The following is a 19973-nucleotide window of genomic DNA, read 5'->3' as shown; positions in this document are numbered from 1 at the left end:
GTATATTCTTTTGTTCTTTCAACAAAATTCCTTTTTGTATAACTGCTCTGTTTGTAAGCAGCTCACTCGGAATAAAATTCAATAAACTCAGAAATTCTAGTGGAGGGTGAATGTCTAGTCTTAGCTTTCGACATAATTTACGAATAACTCGAAATAATAAGTAACAAATTAAATAATAACAGACTACGATCTTATAAAGATTTTTAATTGTAGAGAACTGAGTCGAAATCAATTTTAAAATTGATTCGGCTCTGCGTTCTTTATAAAAGTCTAATACATAAAACGGCTAACATTTAATTTATACGAATTTAATTTTATTTCATTTTAACAATGTCTAAATGTAAAAATTTGGGTATCAAGACGTTTTTTAATCAAAAAGTGGTCCATAGCAAACCTACCTTGAAATCTTATTTGACATGAGAATATACTTTTTCCTTAGCTTAAATTTTTTTTTTCAAAAACTTAAGAATCTCACTGCGCATGTCTATGTTTTTTTTTGTTTTTGTTTTGTTCACCTCCTTATATCTGTGTTTATTCTGAGGGTTTCTAGTTATGGATCCCCGGGGTTTCATCTCCTCTTTTGTTTTTGTTTTTGTTGTAATTTTTTTTCAAAAAACTACTAAGATTAGTAGTTTATCGTAAAGTACTAGAAAAGAAATATAAATATAAAATAAGATAAATCATTTAATACTAACTTTCCGTTGTAATAAGAAGCTATTTCGGATAGAAAATATGTTCAGGCATCACTTATAATCAACTTTAAACAAACCATACTGTTAAATTAAGGAGTAATTATTGTAAAATTAATGAGTCATTTTTTATCAGCATTAAAAATCGATTTTATCTAATGCATTATATAAATCTTTTTTTATCAAAATATCAATATTTTTAAATGAGTAAATAAAAAAAAAGTTATTTTAAATTGCATTGTAACTTTGCTTTCACATATAATATTAAACTTAAATTTAATACAACAATAGCAAAAATCTCAATGGAAATGTTTTTTAAAAAAAAAAAATTGAAGAAATTTATTTTATTTAAAAAAAATGAAAAAAAGAAAGTTAACATTATCAAAATTTCGTTTTAAATTTTTGATTCCATTGTAAAAAATTTTTGATTCCATTGTAAAAAATTTTTGATTCCATTGTAAAAAATTTTTGATTCCATTGTAAAAAATTTTTGATTCCATTGTAAAAAAATTTTGATTCCATTGTAAAACAAGCTCCTCATCAAATAAAAAAAAGCCATGTCTACTTAATTAGTTACGTTTCAGCTATTTGCATTGTTTATGTCTGGAAATTTTTTTGAGATTATATTTCGAAATGGTCATGCCCCATATCTTTAAGCATATCTATTATTAAATGCGTCGAGTTTGAGAGATAAACTTGACTTTGGACAGTCTCTATTTAAAAGATGTACTCTTGGGTGCCAAATATAGTGGGGAAGGGGGAAAGTGGGTGTAAATAAAATAAGGGGGCGGGAATTTTAGTAATAATAATAAACGAGAAGGGGGGAAGGAATGCCTAAATAAACGGGTGGGTGGGAATTTTGTACAGAACACGAATAAACAATTTAGTTTTAGTGTGGCTTGCAGTCAAGTGCACATTTTTTTACGGCTCACACCCAGTCCAATTCAGAATTAAACTCATCTAAAAGGACAAAAAAAAATCCATTATATAGACCTGGGTGCGGATTCACAACTTTTGCGTAACTCTTGCATAGCTGAGCAAAAGTTACGAAAAACTTACGCAAAATATTTTTTGCGTAACTATTTGGTATTCACAACTTTTTCGCAACATTTGCGTAAAGTTAAGGTTGCGCATGAGTTACGCAAAACTTAGACAAAAACATACGCAAAACTAACCCAAAATTTAAAGCAAATATTAAATAACTATTTGTATAAAGGAAGTAGTTAGTATTACTAATTCTTTTTTCATTAAGACACACAGGGCAATGTGACTAAGCAGTGAATGTTTCTTTTTTAAAGACCGGGTTTAAATATACTTACAATTATTTTTTTTTGTTGTTGTTGCTTTATTCAAAAATGTAGCAAAACCATATAGGGGCTATTCAAATAATACGTGACATTCTTATATAGGGTGGAGGTGTTTGAAAGCGTCACCAAATATTACATGGGAGAGGGGGTGGTTAGCTGCAGTGTGACATGACAAAATTTTAAAAATTTAAATTCTAATCACAGCGGAATAGTAAACCTTTAGCATAAAAGTACAAGCTCAAAGATATATTTGTTTAAAAATAATGTCACGTCACAAATAGGGCGGGGAGAGATTGTTTAAAAATGTAACATATACAAAGAAGGGAGTCTAAAAACAGCAAAAAAGTGTTTCGTATTATTGAATAGCCCCATATAGCATATACGTGCAATTACTTTTAAAAGTAATAGCATGTATAGCATAAACATTCTTTCAATCTATTTTGAGTATCTATTAGTAAAATAATCAAAATAATTAATAATTGGATTAAAAATGGAATCAATAAGAGTCGGTTGGTTTTTTAAATGAGATATCGATTACTAACAAAATGCTACACATCTATTATTTTAAATATAAAAATTATAAGAACTCATTAAGAAATAATTCGGGCATATTTATTCAAATTTAAATGGGTAATATAAATTGTATTATCCTGGGCTTATATAAGATAATTATTCGGCTTCCTGTATGATGCCATCAGTGAATGCCCATTTGTTTTATTTAACCCTAACTCTAAACCAGCCGCGAACCCTATTTGTAAACATTACTGGCTAAATAAACTAACTAAAGTATACAGAAAACTAGCATTTGAAAGGACTTTTTTTCTATTTTTAATATAAAAAGAAAAACAACATGAAATTATTATTTTGAGGCATTTTTTGGCGCCCATACCGGTACTATAGTACCAAAAAAGGTCTGGGTTCACTCTTGATCAGATCATGCAACTTCTCTTGCATTGCTTCAGGAAGTTAAAACAAAATACTTTAGTTTAGCATAAAATTTCACGTTCATAAAATAATGGAAGTGCTAAACTAAAGTGTTTTTCTTTAACTTCTTGTTTTCATTCTTACTTCTCATACCCTAGAGTATAAGAAAACATGATAATTGTTAAATTTTCTTTTCAGTGGTCTTGTTTTATCATATAATTGACTTGAATCAAAAACACTTTTATTTGCAATAGGGAATGACAGTTTCATTAAATAAAGAAATTGCTTCAATAAATTCATAAAATACATTTGATCGCATTGTAGTATATTTAAAACTATTTATACACAAAATTTCTATTGTCAGAAATATAAGGAACATTTTGAAAACATAAGCAAAAGTTCAACAACTTTTCCATAACATATTATGAAAAATACATTGTATTTTTCATAATATGTTATGGAAAATGTTTCGATTGTATTAATTAATAAAAGTTGAGTTTGAATTAAAACCCAATTGTTTTTTGTAAGTTTTTTTCAGTGATATTTCAGATTTTATGATACCATATTTGCATGAATAAAAACATGATTTTTATATTTGATGGATAACGTAAAGTTAACTCTGTGAATCAGGTACGTGCAGTATAAAAAAGTTTGACTCATTGACAGAGCAAGTATTGATTAAATCACAACAACAAGTATTGTAGTAGGTTTTCAAGACACCAAATATAGTACAATCTAATAGCTACAACCGATGGTGAGCAATATACTGTCATCTCAAGAGTTGTAATACTATTTTCAATAGCAACAGATAATAATACTGCTGAATTGTGAAAAGCACTATCACTCCATTAGGACTAACTGGTGGATCAGGGAACTTTTTATGGAATTTCTGCTCTTTGCACTAACAAACTACAACAATGAGATTTCATATAGAAATACAAAAAAAAAGACCTACCAAAACAATTTAAACTACTACACAATATGTTTATTATTTGCAAATAACAATATTATTTACCAAGAAATTAGGCTTTAAAAAACAATGCTCTTTTTTTTAATAATTTAAATTATCCATAGATAATAATATCTCCTGATAGTAGAAATGATTTAAAACAGAGCATTATTATTCAAAATAATCTTAATATTGTTAACACCTTTGAATAATTGAAATTATCGAAAAACATAGCATCATAATTCAAAGTAAGTTTAATATTTAGGTTATAATACTTTTTTACTTCAATAGAATATATATGATGTAACAACATAATATTTTGAATTTTACTAAAACCAAAGTTATTTTGTTCTATCTCCAAAAGAGGGTGCGAAAAAAAAGGCGTTAGCGTAATTTAAAAAGTTTTTTTTATCTAAAAATTAATAATAAAACATTTTTAAATCTTAGGAAATACCTAAATTCTCAAATATTTTTTCAATTTAGCTGCAGTTATGCAAGTTAAAGTATATATTTTAATAATATTATTGTATATATTTTTGTATAATATAGTATAGATAGCATAGAATAGATACAACTATAAATTAATATAGTATGGATACATCATATAGTTTTAATGTATGACAATAACTAGTTATTAAGTTAACTTAACTTATTTAATAGGTTATTGGCATACGACAAAACTATATGATATATCCGTACTATGGTCGCTCTCCTTGTTTTAGCTAGGCTATGAGAGAGTGAACTATCCATAATATAGATTGTGTGTTTATTTTTTTAACATTAAATTTAAGGTAAAAACAAGTTTTATAAAACAAGTTTATATAATACATCTAAATTTTTGGTAAATATACTGCTATTGTTGTTGTTGTTAAAAAAAAACTATAGTTGTATTATTTAAATAAATAACTTAACGTATAGCAGTATAAAATTAAGATAAAATTATATTTTATTGACAATAACAAACAAAATCTGAAATCTTTTATAATAATAAAAACGCCATTTTTAAATATTATTAGATGATTTTAAGTTACGACAAACTCAAGTCAAAAAATAGCAGCGTTACTTTTCTTGCGTAAAGTTTGCTGAGCACTTTTAAGGAAAATGTTGTGAGTACCGTTTTTAGACCTTTAGCGTAAGTAATAACTTGCGAAAAAACTAAGGAATTTCGTAAGTTTTTGTTTACGCAAGGTTTGTGAATACCACTTAACTTTTGTAAAGTTTGCGTAACTTTTAAGCAAAACTTACCCAAACTTTACGCAAATTTTGGACTTACGAAAGTGCTGTGAATCCGCACCCTAAGAAGTACTAGGGTTATGACTTTTTGACTTTTTTTAAAAAAGAAAAATTTACTGTGTCATAAATCGACAAACTTTTGTTAGTAAACATTGAAAACATGTTCAATTCCTCTAGGTTGTAAAAAAAGGTCACCCCGCAAATAAAATTACGAATTGTCATTTATTTAATCTTGTTACTGGTACCACTAATACGTGTGGCTTTGCTGAAAATCATTTAAAACTTGTAGAGATTAGAAGTGTTTAGAACTTTAGAACGGAACAATTTAGAATATTCTAGAACAATTTAGAATGTTTTAGAACAATTTAGAATATTCTAGAACAATTTAGAACATTCAGGAACAATTTAGAATATTCTAGAACAAATTAGAATATTCTAAAACAATTTAGAACATTCAGGAACAATTTAGAATATTCTAGAACAGTTTAGATTGTGTATATGTAATATAGCTGCTTATTTTATAGTTATTATAATTTTATAGTTATTACAGAAGCAACACATAGCGACGTACATGTCTAACAATAGTAGAATTCAGAAGAACAAGAATGTTTGGACTAACAATATGGTAAAATTTGAAGACTCATAAAAAGAATGGTCCCTTTGGAAGAATATTCACTGGAAGAAAAGTGCAGAATCCAAAGGCAAATTATTGGACGCTACCATTTCCTTGGACCAAAAGTTAAAGAAAGAAAGAAGTTAATAGCGGAAATTTCCAAAAATGTAACCAAATTGTGAAAGAATAAACTGAATTTTCCTCATTTTCCAATTGATCTGATCAATTTATACGAGCAAAGCTTGATAAAATGCTGAAATGTTATGATGAATGTGTCAAGCGGGAAAGCTACGAGCCCTTTGATGAAGTTTTTGATATTACTAAAGGGGATGGAATAGTTATCTTCCGAGGACAAGCAAAGTGGAAAGCAAAGGAACAGTGTGATACTCTACAGGCCAAGCAGCCAGTAGAGAAATGATCCATCTTTCTAAAAGACAAAAACTTTCTAATAGAATAGGTTTTTCAACTAATCATCTTACTATCCTGGATTTAGTGATTCTGACTCTAAGGCTGACGAGAGCAAATATGAAAACGATGATAATGATGAAGATGAAGAAGAAGAAGAAGAAGAAGAAGAAGAAGAAGAAGAAGAAGAAGAAGAAGAAGAAGAAGAAGAAGAAGAAGAAGAAGAAGAAGAAGAAGAAGAAGAAGAAGAAGAAGAAGAAGAAGAAGAAGAAGAAGAAGAAGAAGAAGAAGAAGAAGAAGAACGAGCAGAAGAAGAAGAAGAAGCGGAAGACGGAGAATAAGACTGAGCAGCAGAAGAAGAATAAGAATAATAAGAAGAAGAAGAATAAGAAGAAGAAGAATAAGAAGAAGAAGAAGAAGAAGAAGAAGAAGAAGAAGAAGAAGAAGAAGAAGAAGAAGAAGAAGAAGAAGAAGAAGAAGAAGAAGAAGAAGAAGAAGAAGAAGAAGAAGAAGAAGAAGAAAAAGAAGAAGAAGAAGAAGAAGAAGAAGAGAAGAAGAAGAAGAAGAAGAAGAAGAGAAGAAGAAGAAGAAGAAGAAGAAGAAGAAGAAGAAGAAGAAGAAGAAGAAGAAGAAGAAGAAGAAGAAGAAGAAGAAGAAGAAGAAGAAGAAGAAGAAGAAGAAGAAGAAGAAGAAGAAGAAGAAGAAGAAGAAGAAGAAGAAGAAGAAGAAGAAGAAGAAGAAGAAGAAGAAGAAGAAGAAGAAGAAAGAAGAAGAAGAAGAAGAAGAAGAAGAAGAAGAAGAAGAAGAAGAAGAAGAAGAAGAAGAAGAAGAAGAAGAAGAAGAAGAAGAAGAAGAAGAAGAAGAAGAAGAAGAAGAAGAAGAAGAAGAAGAAGAAGAAGAAGAAGAAGAAGAAGAAGAGAAGAAGAAGAAGAAGAAGAAGAAGAAGAAGAAGAAGAAGAAGAAGAAGAAGAAGAAGAAGAAGAAGAAGAAGAAGAAGAAGAAGAAGAAGAAGAAGAAGAAGAAGAAGAAGAAGAAGAAGAAGAAGAAGAGAAGAAGAAGAAGAAGAAGAAGAAGAAGAAGAAGAAGAAGAAGAAGAAGAAGAAGAAGAAGAAGAAGAAGAAGAGAAGAAGAAGAAGAAGAAGAAGAAGAAGAAGAAGAAGAAGAAGAAGAAGAAGAAGAAGAAGAAGAAGAAGAAGAAGAAGAAGAAGAAGAAGAAGAAGAAGAAGAAGAAGAAGAAGAAGAAGAAGAAGAAGAAGAAGAAGAAGAAGAAGAAGAAGAAGAAGAAGAAGAAGAAAGAAGAAGAAGAAGAAGAAGAAGAAGAAGAAGAAGAAGAAGAAGAAGAAGAAGAAGAAGAAGAAGAAGAAGAAGAGAAGAAGAAGAAGAAGAAGAAGAAGAAGAAGAAGAAGAAGAGAGAAGAAGAAGAAGAAGAAGAAGAAGAAGAGAGAAGAAGAAGAAGAAGAAGGAAAGAGAAGAAGAAGAAGAAGAAGAAGAAGAAGAAGAAGAAGAAGAAGAAGAAGAAGAAGAAGAAGAAGAAGAAGAAGAAGAAGAAGAGAAGAAAAAGAAGAAGAAGAAGAAGAAGAAGAAGAAGAAGAAGAAGAAGAAGAAGAAGAAGAAGAAGAAGAAGAAGAAGAAGAAGAAGAAGAAGAAGAAGAAGAAGAAGAAGAAGAAGAAGAAGAAGAAGAAGAAGAAGAAGAAGAAGAAGAAGAAGAAGAAGAAGAAGAAGAAGAAGAAGAAGAAGAAGAAGAAGAAGAAGGTGAGACTACTCCTACACCAAGCAGAAAAAATCATAAAAGCAAAATTGCAGTCAACTTGGTAACCTACACAAGAGTATCAATAAACAAAGCTGCTAACATGTGCAAGCAATTGGCTCGTGAAGGCATTGGCATCTCAACTTCATGTCAATCAGCTATTTACAAGTCAAAAATCAAAGAGGCAATCAAGCTGAAAAAAAGAAATGATTAAAAAGTTGCTTATGGAAAGTTGGTCCTTATACTTTGATGACTAGCGCATCAATGGAATCGATTAATAAGTGGTCGTCCTTAAAAATGAAAAAAAGTGAAATTAAATTGGATGACCTAGGCTTGGTAGATGGCAGGAAAAAACTATTGCTCAAGGAATTTCTAAAGTCCTCGATGAATTTTGCCTGCGGAATTCAATACAGATGATTGTTGGAAATACCACCAGCGTTAACACTGGAAAAAATCATCAGGTTTGAGAGATGATATGACATTTTTATTACATCTCACTCGAGCGTTCCAATTTTTTGATGAAAAGGAGCATTTTCTATTGATCAGGTTTCAGAAATTACCCAACATTACCAATGCTAGGTGGAATTCCAGAGTTATACTAGCGATCCTGGCTTTCATTTTAGTTCCTTCAACAAGAACAGTTCTGCAGAGAGTATGTCAATTTATATCATATGACTGGACAGACCATTGGTTTACAGACCAACTCTACAATGAAAATGACTTTAATAACTTGACTGAAGTACTGAATCAATACAAAAAGGCTTTAAGCTCTTTGAAAAATCACTGGAAGTGCAAGCCATCCATACTTCAGATCCCAGAAGTAATCAATGCGCAGAGCGCGCAATCAAAGCAATGAAAGAAATGTATTCGTCATGCAAAAATAAAGACAAGTTGCATCTTCAATTCCTTCTATGCAGCAAGCAAGAGCGAGCTCAATGGTCTGAGTCATTGATGGATTGAAAACGGTGACCGTGTAAAAACACCCCAATTGAGGAGGTTCTGTTCATTACTCTAAAACACACAAAAATATTTAATGAAACAAATTTTTTTTAACGAATCTTGAGTTGCTTTAGGATAGCGTTATTTTTTTTTTCAAAAGAAAATAACGCTGTCCTAAATTAAATCTCAATTACTCAATTTTTTAGATGGGGTTCAAGAGGGCAAATATATTAGGGTATTTTTGTAGAAATGCCAAAAAATGCTATTGCAAAAATTTATTATTTTAAACATTAAAAAAAAAAGATTCAACCTTACCTAATTGTTTAAAATCCATTTTTAACTATGTAGAAATTAAAATATTTTAAAACATCTCTCATCTTAAACACTCAAAAAATTAAGATGTGTTTTCTACAGATGTGTCTACCTTTTATAATTATTATAGTTATGTCTAGTCCTTGCAAATATTTGTATTTTAACTATTGAAAATTGCAATATATTATCGTTTATATTTTACAGATTTAAACTTACAATTTTAGTTTCAAAAATATTTTTTCTTAAAATACTTTGTTTTCATTGTTGCAAATGCTTGCTGTTATAGTCAACAACAAAATTAAGAATTTGTTTTCCATATTCTGGATGATCAGAGCGCTCTGATCACTGCTTGAGTAGTGCTTGTATCATTTCCAATGAGAATTGAATTTTGAGTGCAACGTTTCAGATGTTTGTTCACTAAAGATTCTGAGTGAATATTGAAGCTTTAACCATGTTGAAGACTTTAGCACAAAGTCTTTAACATGGTAGAAGACAGCATGAACCTTTGGTGTGACTAATATTGGGGAAAATAAAGCCAAAAAAGAAAGGCGTTGTGAATTTCTGAGTTTTAGTCCTAAAGCTTTCTTTTAGTGTTGTTCCAAAACATGAACAAACAGCTTCTTTAGAATTTCTTAGTGTTTCATGTTATAGTAAAACCAATGAATTCATAAGTACAAGCTTTTTCAGGTATTCGTTGGAGAATATCAATGCTTTTAAAAATCATAGTTTTTAAAAAGCAAACTTTAAATCTGAGTGATAAGCATTAAACTTGAGATATCTTTCCTTCAACATTTCAAAAAATCTTAAAGATCCAGATTTTGGTAGATTTTCAGAATGGACATCACACTAGCAGCAAGATTGCTTTCTTGAGTGGGGTTTGAACTCCACAAACATTACTGACCATTTATTAAATGAAATGCAAATAATATTACATGAAATGCAAAGTGTCACATCATTCATTTGAATAATATTTATCAATACTTTGACATTCTTGCATGTTTCAGGTAGATTTTCAACAATGGCAGCAATGAGTTGGCGTTAACATGTGACGTTTTTTTTGTTGAGAACTACTTGTTTTGTCACTCTTGACAGCTACCTTGATAACAGCCAAGCTCATTTTCAATGATCTGCTGAGTGCTGAAAGCAATCTTGAAATGATATTCTGGCAGCGTTAAACTTTTAGTTAAAAACTTTTTCAACTAGTTGAGTTCTTTTTGTTTTGTTGAGTTAAAGCTCTGCTTCAACTTGATTTATTTTGGACCAAATTAATGCAAGTTTTGGCGTCTTATTGCGATTATACAGGATTGATTAGAACCTTGAGCTATAATTGACAAACAATATGTACATTTTTTTTTCTGTTGATGGAAAGGAAGGATTTAAATTTTTAAAAAAGATTTTAGGCCTGGAAGATGCTTTTTAATAAGTTTAAGCTTTCCAATTTGGCAAATAAGACAACTGCATGCACTAGACATTTGTGTCAAAGACTTGATAACTATCTTAGAGGAATTGTAGAGAGGTGGTAATGAACACCTAATATCACCAGCATCTTTTTTTTGTTAAGTAGTTCATTATCATAATCTGATGTCAATTGTTTATTTTTATTTACACATTAGGTAAATCTGTAATACTCAAATTACTACAATAAAATAATAGTTTTAAATTTTAAAGTTTATGAAAATAATATTTGGCAGCAAAATATTATGCTTTTTTTACAAAAATACCCTAATATGTTTGCCTTCTTGAACCCTGTCTACAAAAATAACTTTTTTAGAAAAAGAAAATTATTCTATCCTAAAGTAAATCAATAATCATTACAAAAAATTTAAGTTCCATCACTATGTAATGAATTGAACCCCCTCAAATCGATGGGGTTATAGATTTTACATGGTCACCGTTTCTAAACACCAGGAGTTTTGTTGATGAAATTTGAAATATACAAAAAGATCTTTTTGCTTATATAAAATAACATAACTTTTTTTAACAAAATAATATTTTTCTCAAAGGAGTCGTAAAGGAAAAATTTAATGGGGTATTTTTTTCCCCAAGTTCCATAGCTTTAATTTTTTGTAAATCATCCTCATTTAATTTCATTATGAAGATATAAAAGTTTTGACAATTGTCATCAAATAATAGCCACACTCAATTATGGAAAGATTTAAATGTTGACTATGTGTGGCTATGTTGTTTATACCAATTAGATAATAGCTACATGCATAGCCCACATGTGGCTATAATACTTATACCATTTAAGTATTATAAATACTATAACCATACTTGACCCGGATCTATGCCATCACATATGCTATATAGATAGCATCTAGGCTATCACATGTGGTGTTCATTAAATTTTCTTGTAGAGTTGTAATTTTTTTTTTCATAAACTGGAGGAAAATGATGCAAAGAAAATTTGTTGATTTCTCTCAGAGGAGTTTTGATTTTTTTCACACAGACTAATAATGCCTCAAGAGAGCAAAAAAATCAACGTTTAATGATTGTAAAAGATGATTAGTTTTAGGTTAAAGACAGTTCAATGTGATATATTTTTAACAGGTTTTTAGCTCTTTTCTGTGATGTGTTATGTCAAAGTGCCATTAATGGTAATTTATTTTTTTGTATATAAATAACAATTTTGATAAAGCAATTGTTAAAGAAAAAAATCAAATGTTTCACTTTGACTTTGGTTAAAAACAGTTTTAATTTCCATTTAAGTATGCCACACGTACTCTAATTTAACAATCATTAAGGTTGTTGAGGTTTCAGAAGTGATTAAAACACTTTCTGGGCATTACGTCTCAAGGTTTAAAAAACATTTTTTTGCTTCAGGATCTTCTAAAGTTACTAAAGATACTAAAGTTTGTCTTAAACATCTTAAGTTGCAGTTTTTGTGAACCTGAAGGGGAAAACTGCCATTTTCTTACCTTTTTTCATTCTAAAAGAATTGCTACCTAATTTAATTATAAGGATATATATGCACACTCACACATAAATGCTTTTATTTTATTTTATACTTCAATTACTCAATGTTTGTTACCTGAAAACATCTTAAACTCATAAAACCTGTCCCTCCCCATCCACTCTGTTTTTATACAAATTGAAAAGTATCATTTATTTTAAATAAATTTTTTTTAGTTTTAGATAACAATTTTTTCAAACACTCTGTAGAAGGAGAGTTATTAGATGAGTATAAACACTACCCAAATGAGTATCTTACAAAAGAAGAAAGTTTATTGGAATCAGAAAAGAATGTCAATCAAATACGAGATGCAGTTAAATTAGATAATGAAGGATTGAATAACGAACTATCTGCTATAAATGAAGAAGAGGAAAAGATAGGTTATACTTTTTTATATTAATAATTTTTTATACTGTAAAGGTTATTTTTAAACAAAATTAATATCTCTCATCCTCTTCATTTTCATGATTACATTAGTGCTTACCAAGTGGTTTTAAAGTGGCTTACTTTTAAAGTTATTTTTTCTTTTCAATATTTTCTTAATTATGATTACTCTATTTGTGTATTCCATACATTTGGCTGAACTTTCAATACGATTTTCTCTTGTATTTTTACAATCAAACAAATCTCAAGTAACACTAAAATAATTTGAGAGCTTTCAAAGCAATAATAAGTATCATATGAAAAAACTCTGAAAACTTTTTTTGGACAAAATAAAAAAGTTATCTACCTCTTTTTTTCTAAAATTTATTTTAAATATGCTTATATTTATTATTGGTCTTTTTTTTTCAGTATCCTCATATATACTGGTACTGTATGTTTATGATAAAACAAATAAAACAAATTAAAAGTCAATTCAGAAGTTAATCTTTAGTGATGTTAGTCAGGATAAGGTAGTTATCAAGTGTTAGGTTGAGTTAGTTGTCAGAAACTGACATGGTATTTGTCAAGATTCTTAATATGGTAATAGAATGAGGACAAAAAAGTAGCCTGACAATCATAATGGAAAACTCAACTGGTTTTTTATTAACTGGTTAATCATAAATTTTTATGAACTTTAGAAAATCACGAGCATCAGGTGAAGCCCATAATCTTTTTTTAGAGTTATTTATTTTATAAGTTTTAAAAATTTTTGAACTGGTTGCTCTTTCTGGAATTAAACTGTTTTGCATATGAGTATTTTCATAGTGGTATCACCAATAAGAGGATTCCCATCAAAGACTTACAAACCCTCACCCACAACTAGTTTATGAATTTTAAATGAAAGTATTCCAAGATAGTTATAGATATATTTAAATATATTTAAATGTGTACACTGCAAAAAAGTAATATTTTTGTTGTTAAAATAGTGTGGGCACTTTTTTACACTTTTACTGTGTATGTTTATATGTAAGTGTATGCGTGTGACAATATATGCGTCAATGTATTTGTGTATACATGTCATTAATACATTGATACAATGTTTGTGTATGTGTATTTATACACATACATTTTATATCCATATACATTGTTTATACCTAGTTACACACTAATTATAAATTTACATACATTGTGTATGTTTATTTAAAAGTAGATGTTATAAATTATGTATTAATGTTACACTGATATATTGTATTGATTATAATCATTTAAATGTATGTGGATTGTATATACACATTAATATACACATACACACATATATATATATATTTGTATATGTGCATATATATGTATGTGTATATGTGTGACAATATATGTCAATGTATGTGTGTATGCATTTCAATATATGTGGATGCGTATTATTAATTTAGTATAAAAAGTTGTGTTAATTTGTCTTAGTTATTCTGATTTTTTCATTAAATGTTGCAATGTTTACATAGGGTTGCCAGATATCCGGCTTTTATGAAGGAGAAGGTTTGACGCTGTAAACTCCGTAAAAGCCGGATTTCTGGCAACCCTATGTACACATCTACATAAAATACATAAAACAATTTTTAGCTTTAGATTTTTTAAATATTTTTGTATTTTGTATAGGTTCTATATTTGATAAGAAAAATAAAAGTCAACAAAACCTCAATGGTTATGAATATGGTTCACACACAGAAAGTCCAATACATTATAATTATGAAACAAAGCAAATACAAGAAAACTACAAAAAAGATGATAATGAAGCTAAAAGGTTTGACAGCGAAGAAAAAAAAAATGACGATTACGAAGAGTTTGACAATGAAACAAAAGAGTTATTAAACATTGATGTTCGAGCTAACGGAAAAATTGTTGATACAAATGGGCAACATGCCACCTCAAAAGAAGAGGTGTTTGACCAAGATCTTGCTGTTCCATTTATACAAACTCCTCTTAATATTTCTTTTAGTTCAAAAAATATGTCAAATTTTAAAAATGGATCAACTTTGAAAATGAGGTCATCAAAGCTAGAAGAAAATATGCTTTTAAATGAAATTAACAACTTGCAAAATGAACTTAGAACATCTAATCCAAGAATAATAACAAATTCTGATGCACATTTTATTGTGAAAAAAAACTTTTTTACAAAGAAAAGTGAGACCTTAAACAGCAAAGCAAATCAAAACAATCAAGAGAAAACAAACAAAGATCTAAAAGTCCAAAACAATCAAGACATAAAAGCTATAATAAAGAAGTTTAGAATTAATAAAAATTATGTAGCTTTACTAGACAAAAGTTCATATGAGCCTCAAGATAAAACACGCTCAAAAAGAAATACAAAAATAAGAGAACTAAAAACAAATAGAAGTAGTTTATCTTTGAAAAAAAAAGACATCAAGGTAAGCTTAGTTTATTATATAGTTGATATCTTATAATCTGAAATTATTTATATTGAATTTTGAGAGATGATTATTCTAATATCAGGTAAAAAATGTCACTTCTATAAATATGGATATTAATAAGAGCAAATGTCAAGCAGATAAAAAGCATAAGAAGCATGTATCTTGCAATCCTGGAACTAATTACGGAGGTAACTTAAAAAATATATTAAGACTGTTATATTATTGTTATATAAAGACAATGACAAATTTTACAATGAATAACTTAGTTTGAATGCTTTAAGTGATTATGTGTGCATAAGTGAATTTCTGTTTATCTGGTTGTTAGTTATTTATTTTTTGTTTTATTGCTGTCTATAGTTATTTGGTTATATTACTATAATAATTTATTTATCTATGGGAGAATATCAAAAATAATAAACTTTAAAAAGCTAGCACAAATTTTTAAAAACTTTTAATGCACGACAGCAAGCACTTACTCAAACAATGATGGCGTTCATTTTAATTATTCTTTGACATGTTTGACAGCAAGTACTTACTCAAACAATGATGGCGTTCATTTTAATTATTCATTGGAAAGAAAAATGCTAACTTTTAGTGAAGCTCGACAAAGCTGTTTAAAAAAACATGGTTACCTGGTTAGCATTTATAATCAAGCTGAGATTAAGATCTTACTGAGTTTTTTTGCAAACAAACTACAATATTACTGGCTTGGTATAGACAGTAGAGATGGAACATTGAGATGGGTTGACGGGTAATGCTTTGTAACTTTTATTACTTTATTTTGAATATAATTTAAATACCCTAGATACAGAAGTTAGATTCAATTATTGTATTTTCTAAATTTTTAGTGTATGAGCTTAAATATCATATGCAGTTTGCCACATAATGGACCCTAATGACAATAAAGCATTCTATGAGAACAGATGATGTTGGAAAGTTTTAAATTGCAAGAATTGATTATTTTGTTTTCTAAACAATGCTCCTGTATTTTTGTTAAATCAATTTTTTTTACATTTTAATCTCTGATGTGGGTGTATGACCAAGGATATATAAGTTAGATTTTTTTTTTTTTTTGCACAGATTCTTTTTAACTAAGCATGATGATTGTAAAATTTACTTTCAAAAATCAACCTTTCTCATGATTTAGAAAAAATAAGACAGCAGAGTTGTTTATTTCTTGTCTTGAAGATATCACTAAAGTTAGAATGTCTTATGCTGGGTTAACTTGGTGTTTCTGATTTTTAACATTTTTTTTAAACATCTTCACTTCCAACAAGGCTGCAAGCGACCACTATTAGAGTTGGAAGTTACTGGAAGAGAAAAGATGAAGATTGTAGAGCAAGATAACGATTGACATTATAATGCAAATTATATGAATCAGGAAAGCAAGATGAAGAAAGCGATTTCCAAAGAACTGATGTTCGAGGAAAAAAACTAGAAGAATAAGAGTTTTTAGAGCACTTAGGAATAGTCACAGAAAAAGGATGAGACTTAATTGAATGATGAGTAACGTGAAAATGAATTTTAGTTGATGACACAAGAGACGCTAGCTCTTTAGAGCAGTGCCCATTATAGTATCTGTAGAAAAGAGAAAGAGAAGTTACATTACAACAGTGTGATAATAATTGGAGGTTGGCTGCTATGTTTACAATGTGCTTTTGCACCTTGTCTAAAAGAGAAAGGGCATCATTAGAAGATCCACTCCAGATATGGCAACAGTATTCTATACAAGGATGGATGAGAGATTTATAGAGATAAAGAACAGAATCTGGTGTAAGAAAGTGGCAAACACAATGAAGAGATGTAACCTTAGCAGGTGCTAGTTTTGCAGTTAGTTACGTCCCTGGTAGTACCTCGCTCAACTTGTTTCTTCGCGCAATGGCCTTGTTCGTCAAGGTTTGTGTTTTGGAGTTAAAGAGTTGAGAGAGGGTTATAACCACAAGTAGCCTCCTCATCTGTAGTGGTCTTCTCGGCCTTGGGGAGGTGAATTATAAAAAAAAAGAAAAAAAAAAGATGAGCAATTAAGTGTTTATTAATTAAAGACTCAAAAACCTTGATAGTAAGTAGTAGTAATAAATAGTAAGAAGGAAGATAGTAAGCTTATGATAGTAAGAAGATTAATGTGACAGTAGTTAACAAGTCAGATTGCTCTCCATATTTTTTGAAAATAGGTATAACAGATGCTGCTTTCCAGCAGGGTGAAAAACAAGACTCTGATAAGCACTTTTTAAATAGTTTTGAAAGTTCAGACAACGGTTCCGGAGAACACTATAACAGGTATCTTGTCCAGACCACAAGCTGTAGAAGAGTCTAAGCATGAAATCACTTTAGATACAAAAGCTGGAGTGAGACTAATGTCAAATGGATGAACCTGTTTGTTGGCTAAATCAAGTAGGATGTGATTTGTGGAGTCAAAAGATGAGATTTATGAAAAGTTTTTAGCAAGCAATTACAAAGACAAAGACAAAGCAATTAGCTTTGTCTTTAGGTAAGGTAACAAAATCTAAACCACGCAATAGATATGGAATAACAGATTTGTCCTTATTACAGACATCTAAAGATACTCCAGATGTCTTGGGAGCGTAATTTTTGAGATGAAATGCAAGATTTTATGATCTGAGAATAGCAAACTTTGGCATTTGACAAAATCTTTTTACAATGGTTTCTAGCAATAGTAAACAGATGTCTGTTTTCTGGAAAATTACATTGGCGAAAGATATGGAAGTAATGGTTACGATTGAAAATTGCAGCAGCACAATGAGAGAAAAACTATTGAGAAGAGTGAGGCTTGACTTGGAATTGTTGAGAGGGAATAAAAGATTCCAAGCCAGCCTGAATTTAAAAAGTTACACAAGAAGCATATTTATCAGCAGGAAGACGAGAGCTATCATGAAGAAAACCAATGGAAAAGTCCTAGTCAGTTTTAAGGTAGTTGTAAGAGGTACAATGATAGGGGGATTCTGATGATTAAGAAGAATGAGAAATTAGTTTTATAGAGATCAAACCGTTATCATAAACACCTAAGGGTGAATGTGGAGAAACTGAGCACTGACTAGGTTCAGAAACAAGACATAATTCGAGTAGAGAAGGTAAATAATTCAGGTTGTCTGGGAAGCGAGTTGGAAAGTTGAGTATTTGTGTTAGAGATTGAGAAAGACAAAAGTTTTAGGCCTTAATACCTGCAGAGTCAGACACTAGAACCAAGCATTCAGTTTGGTGAGCATTAAAGTCACCAACAACAACAATATTGACTGAAGGATAAAGAGAAAGGACTTGGTCAATTTGATCAGAAATAACATCAAAAAGAATGCAATCTTGAGATAAAAGAGAGCGAAATAGAACAAAGAGAAAGGTGATGGAGTGAAGTGGTGCTAAACGAAAGCACATAAAAGAATAGTTGGTGGATTCAAACCTAGATTCCTAACAAATAGGTGAATTCTTATAAATGTAAATATCCAGGCCAAGCATGTAGCTGTTAGAGTCTTTACAAATAAAAGGAAGATAACCATCAGCACTAAAATCTCAAGATGAGACAGCTGAACTCAAATTATTCTCACAAAGAGCAGATAGGTGTGGTGAACTTTGCAAGAGATAAGACTTAACAGAAGAAAAATTACATTGTAGACCATGAATATTAGTGAATAATAGATATAGAGAACTTGGTGATGATTTTTTTTGTTATATATAGTTTTTGATATTTTAGTCATTTTTAGATTAAATAAAGAGCTTCGCTCAAAGCGCAGAAGGTACTCAGTACACTATTTAATAGTCCAATTAATTGCCTCATTACTATTAATAAACTCTAAGTTGTAACAAAGGGTTCCAAATGCGGCCCTGACAATGCACACTAAAAGTAAAAACAGGGACACCATCCATGTGCATCATGGCATCATGTACTCTCATTAGGAGATAATAGAATGAGTTGTCTAGTCATAAACATAGATACACAAGCAAAACCCATGCATCGAGTCAAGAAGATCCAGCATTAAACATTCCAAACAGAAACAATGTATTGTAAATACATTTAGATTAGCCTAATAGATGAAGAAGGGGTGCAAAACTGATCAACATATAGAATCTGTTTGCACTTTTGATACATAAGTGCAAAGTTTTGTTTTAAGTGAAGTGATTGAAAATATTTTTTTTGTTCTGCCTGTACAAACTCAGGATTCATCTAATCATTTTGGGATGTTTTGATTAGAAAGGAATTCTTTTTTAATAACAACATGAGTTATTAAACTACTCATGCTGTTTTCTTCATGTCTTTTATCTATTGTCATTTTCTTGCTTATGATTGACCATGCCTTCAGCAAATCGTGAACAGAATTAATAGTCTTGCTTGTTTTATGGAAATGTCATTTATCAATACACTAATTTTTTTTTGATGGGTCGGAATTGTGGGCAATAAACCAACAAAATAACCTTTCTCTATTTATACCATTTCAGACTTTTTTTGCTTAGTGGCACAAAACTAAGTCAAATAAAAACAAACAAGATCTAATGTGCGATCAAAAAAGTAAAAAATGTATCTTTTGAAGACACTTTTGAATATAAGCTCTGATTTCAAAGTTGGTGTCATAAAAGCTCTACTCTTTTATCTGTAACTACAAATTGCTTACCATAAGAGAAATTTATTGCCATATTTGTCCACAAGTTTCTATTTATAATTTTTGCTTTCATTGCCAGGAAAAATTGAAGTATAATATTTGTCACCAAAAAGTTGACTAAAGTCACATTTTATGTAAGTCTAATCAAAATGCAGCCATTTAGTTTTGTCAAAAATTGAGTGTAAAGCTTTCATGCTTATGATTTGGAAGTGGATTTTTTTTGTCAGAACGATTTGGATAATAATTGCTTGAAATAGCTTGTAATTGTAGTATTTCTTCACTTCCTTTTCCTACCGAACAAGCAGAAACCTTGTACTTTTTAGTTTTTTCTCTATTAGACAAGTATTAAGCCTGGATTTAGCTTATACTTGAATGTGAATTTTTGAATGGGATCTCTCTTCTGTGACAGCTTGGGGCTTGCAGTGGCTAGTGAATTTTAACCTAAACAGTTATCAATCATTTAATCAATCTATTATCAATCAATATTAATCAATCAGTTGTTTACTGC

At 29.7% G+C, this 19973-nt stretch overlaps 1 protein-coding gene across 2 annotated transcripts in view; it reads left to right on the top strand.

The window, feature by feature from the left end:
- The window catches only part of LOC136080698 (uncharacterized protein PF3D7_1120600-like), an 81498-nt gene that overhangs the window by 31650 nt on the left and 29875 nt on the right, over positions 1 to 19973 (top strand). For both annotated transcript variants that reach the window (XR_010638600.1, XM_065797678.1), the window contains exons 3-5: positions 12249 to 12452; positions 14086 to 14855; positions 14941 to 15046. Coding sequence is in view for 1 of the 2 variants with exons in the window: in XM_065797678.1 (XP_065653750.1) it covers positions 12249 to 12452; positions 14086 to 14855; positions 14941 to 15046 (1080 nt within the window). In the remaining variant the exon portion in view is untranslated. The remainder of the gene's footprint in view (positions 1 to 12248; positions 12453 to 14085; positions 14856 to 14940; positions 15047 to 19973) is intronic.

This window comes from Hydra vulgaris, chromosome 05 (genome assembly GCF_038396675.1).
Source record: "Hydra vulgaris chromosome 05, alternate assembly HydraT2T_AEP".
NCBI lineage: Eukaryota > Metazoa > Cnidaria > Hydrozoa > Anthoathecata > Hydridae > Hydra > Hydra vulgaris.
This window is presented reverse-complemented; position numbering and strand designations above follow the sequence as displayed.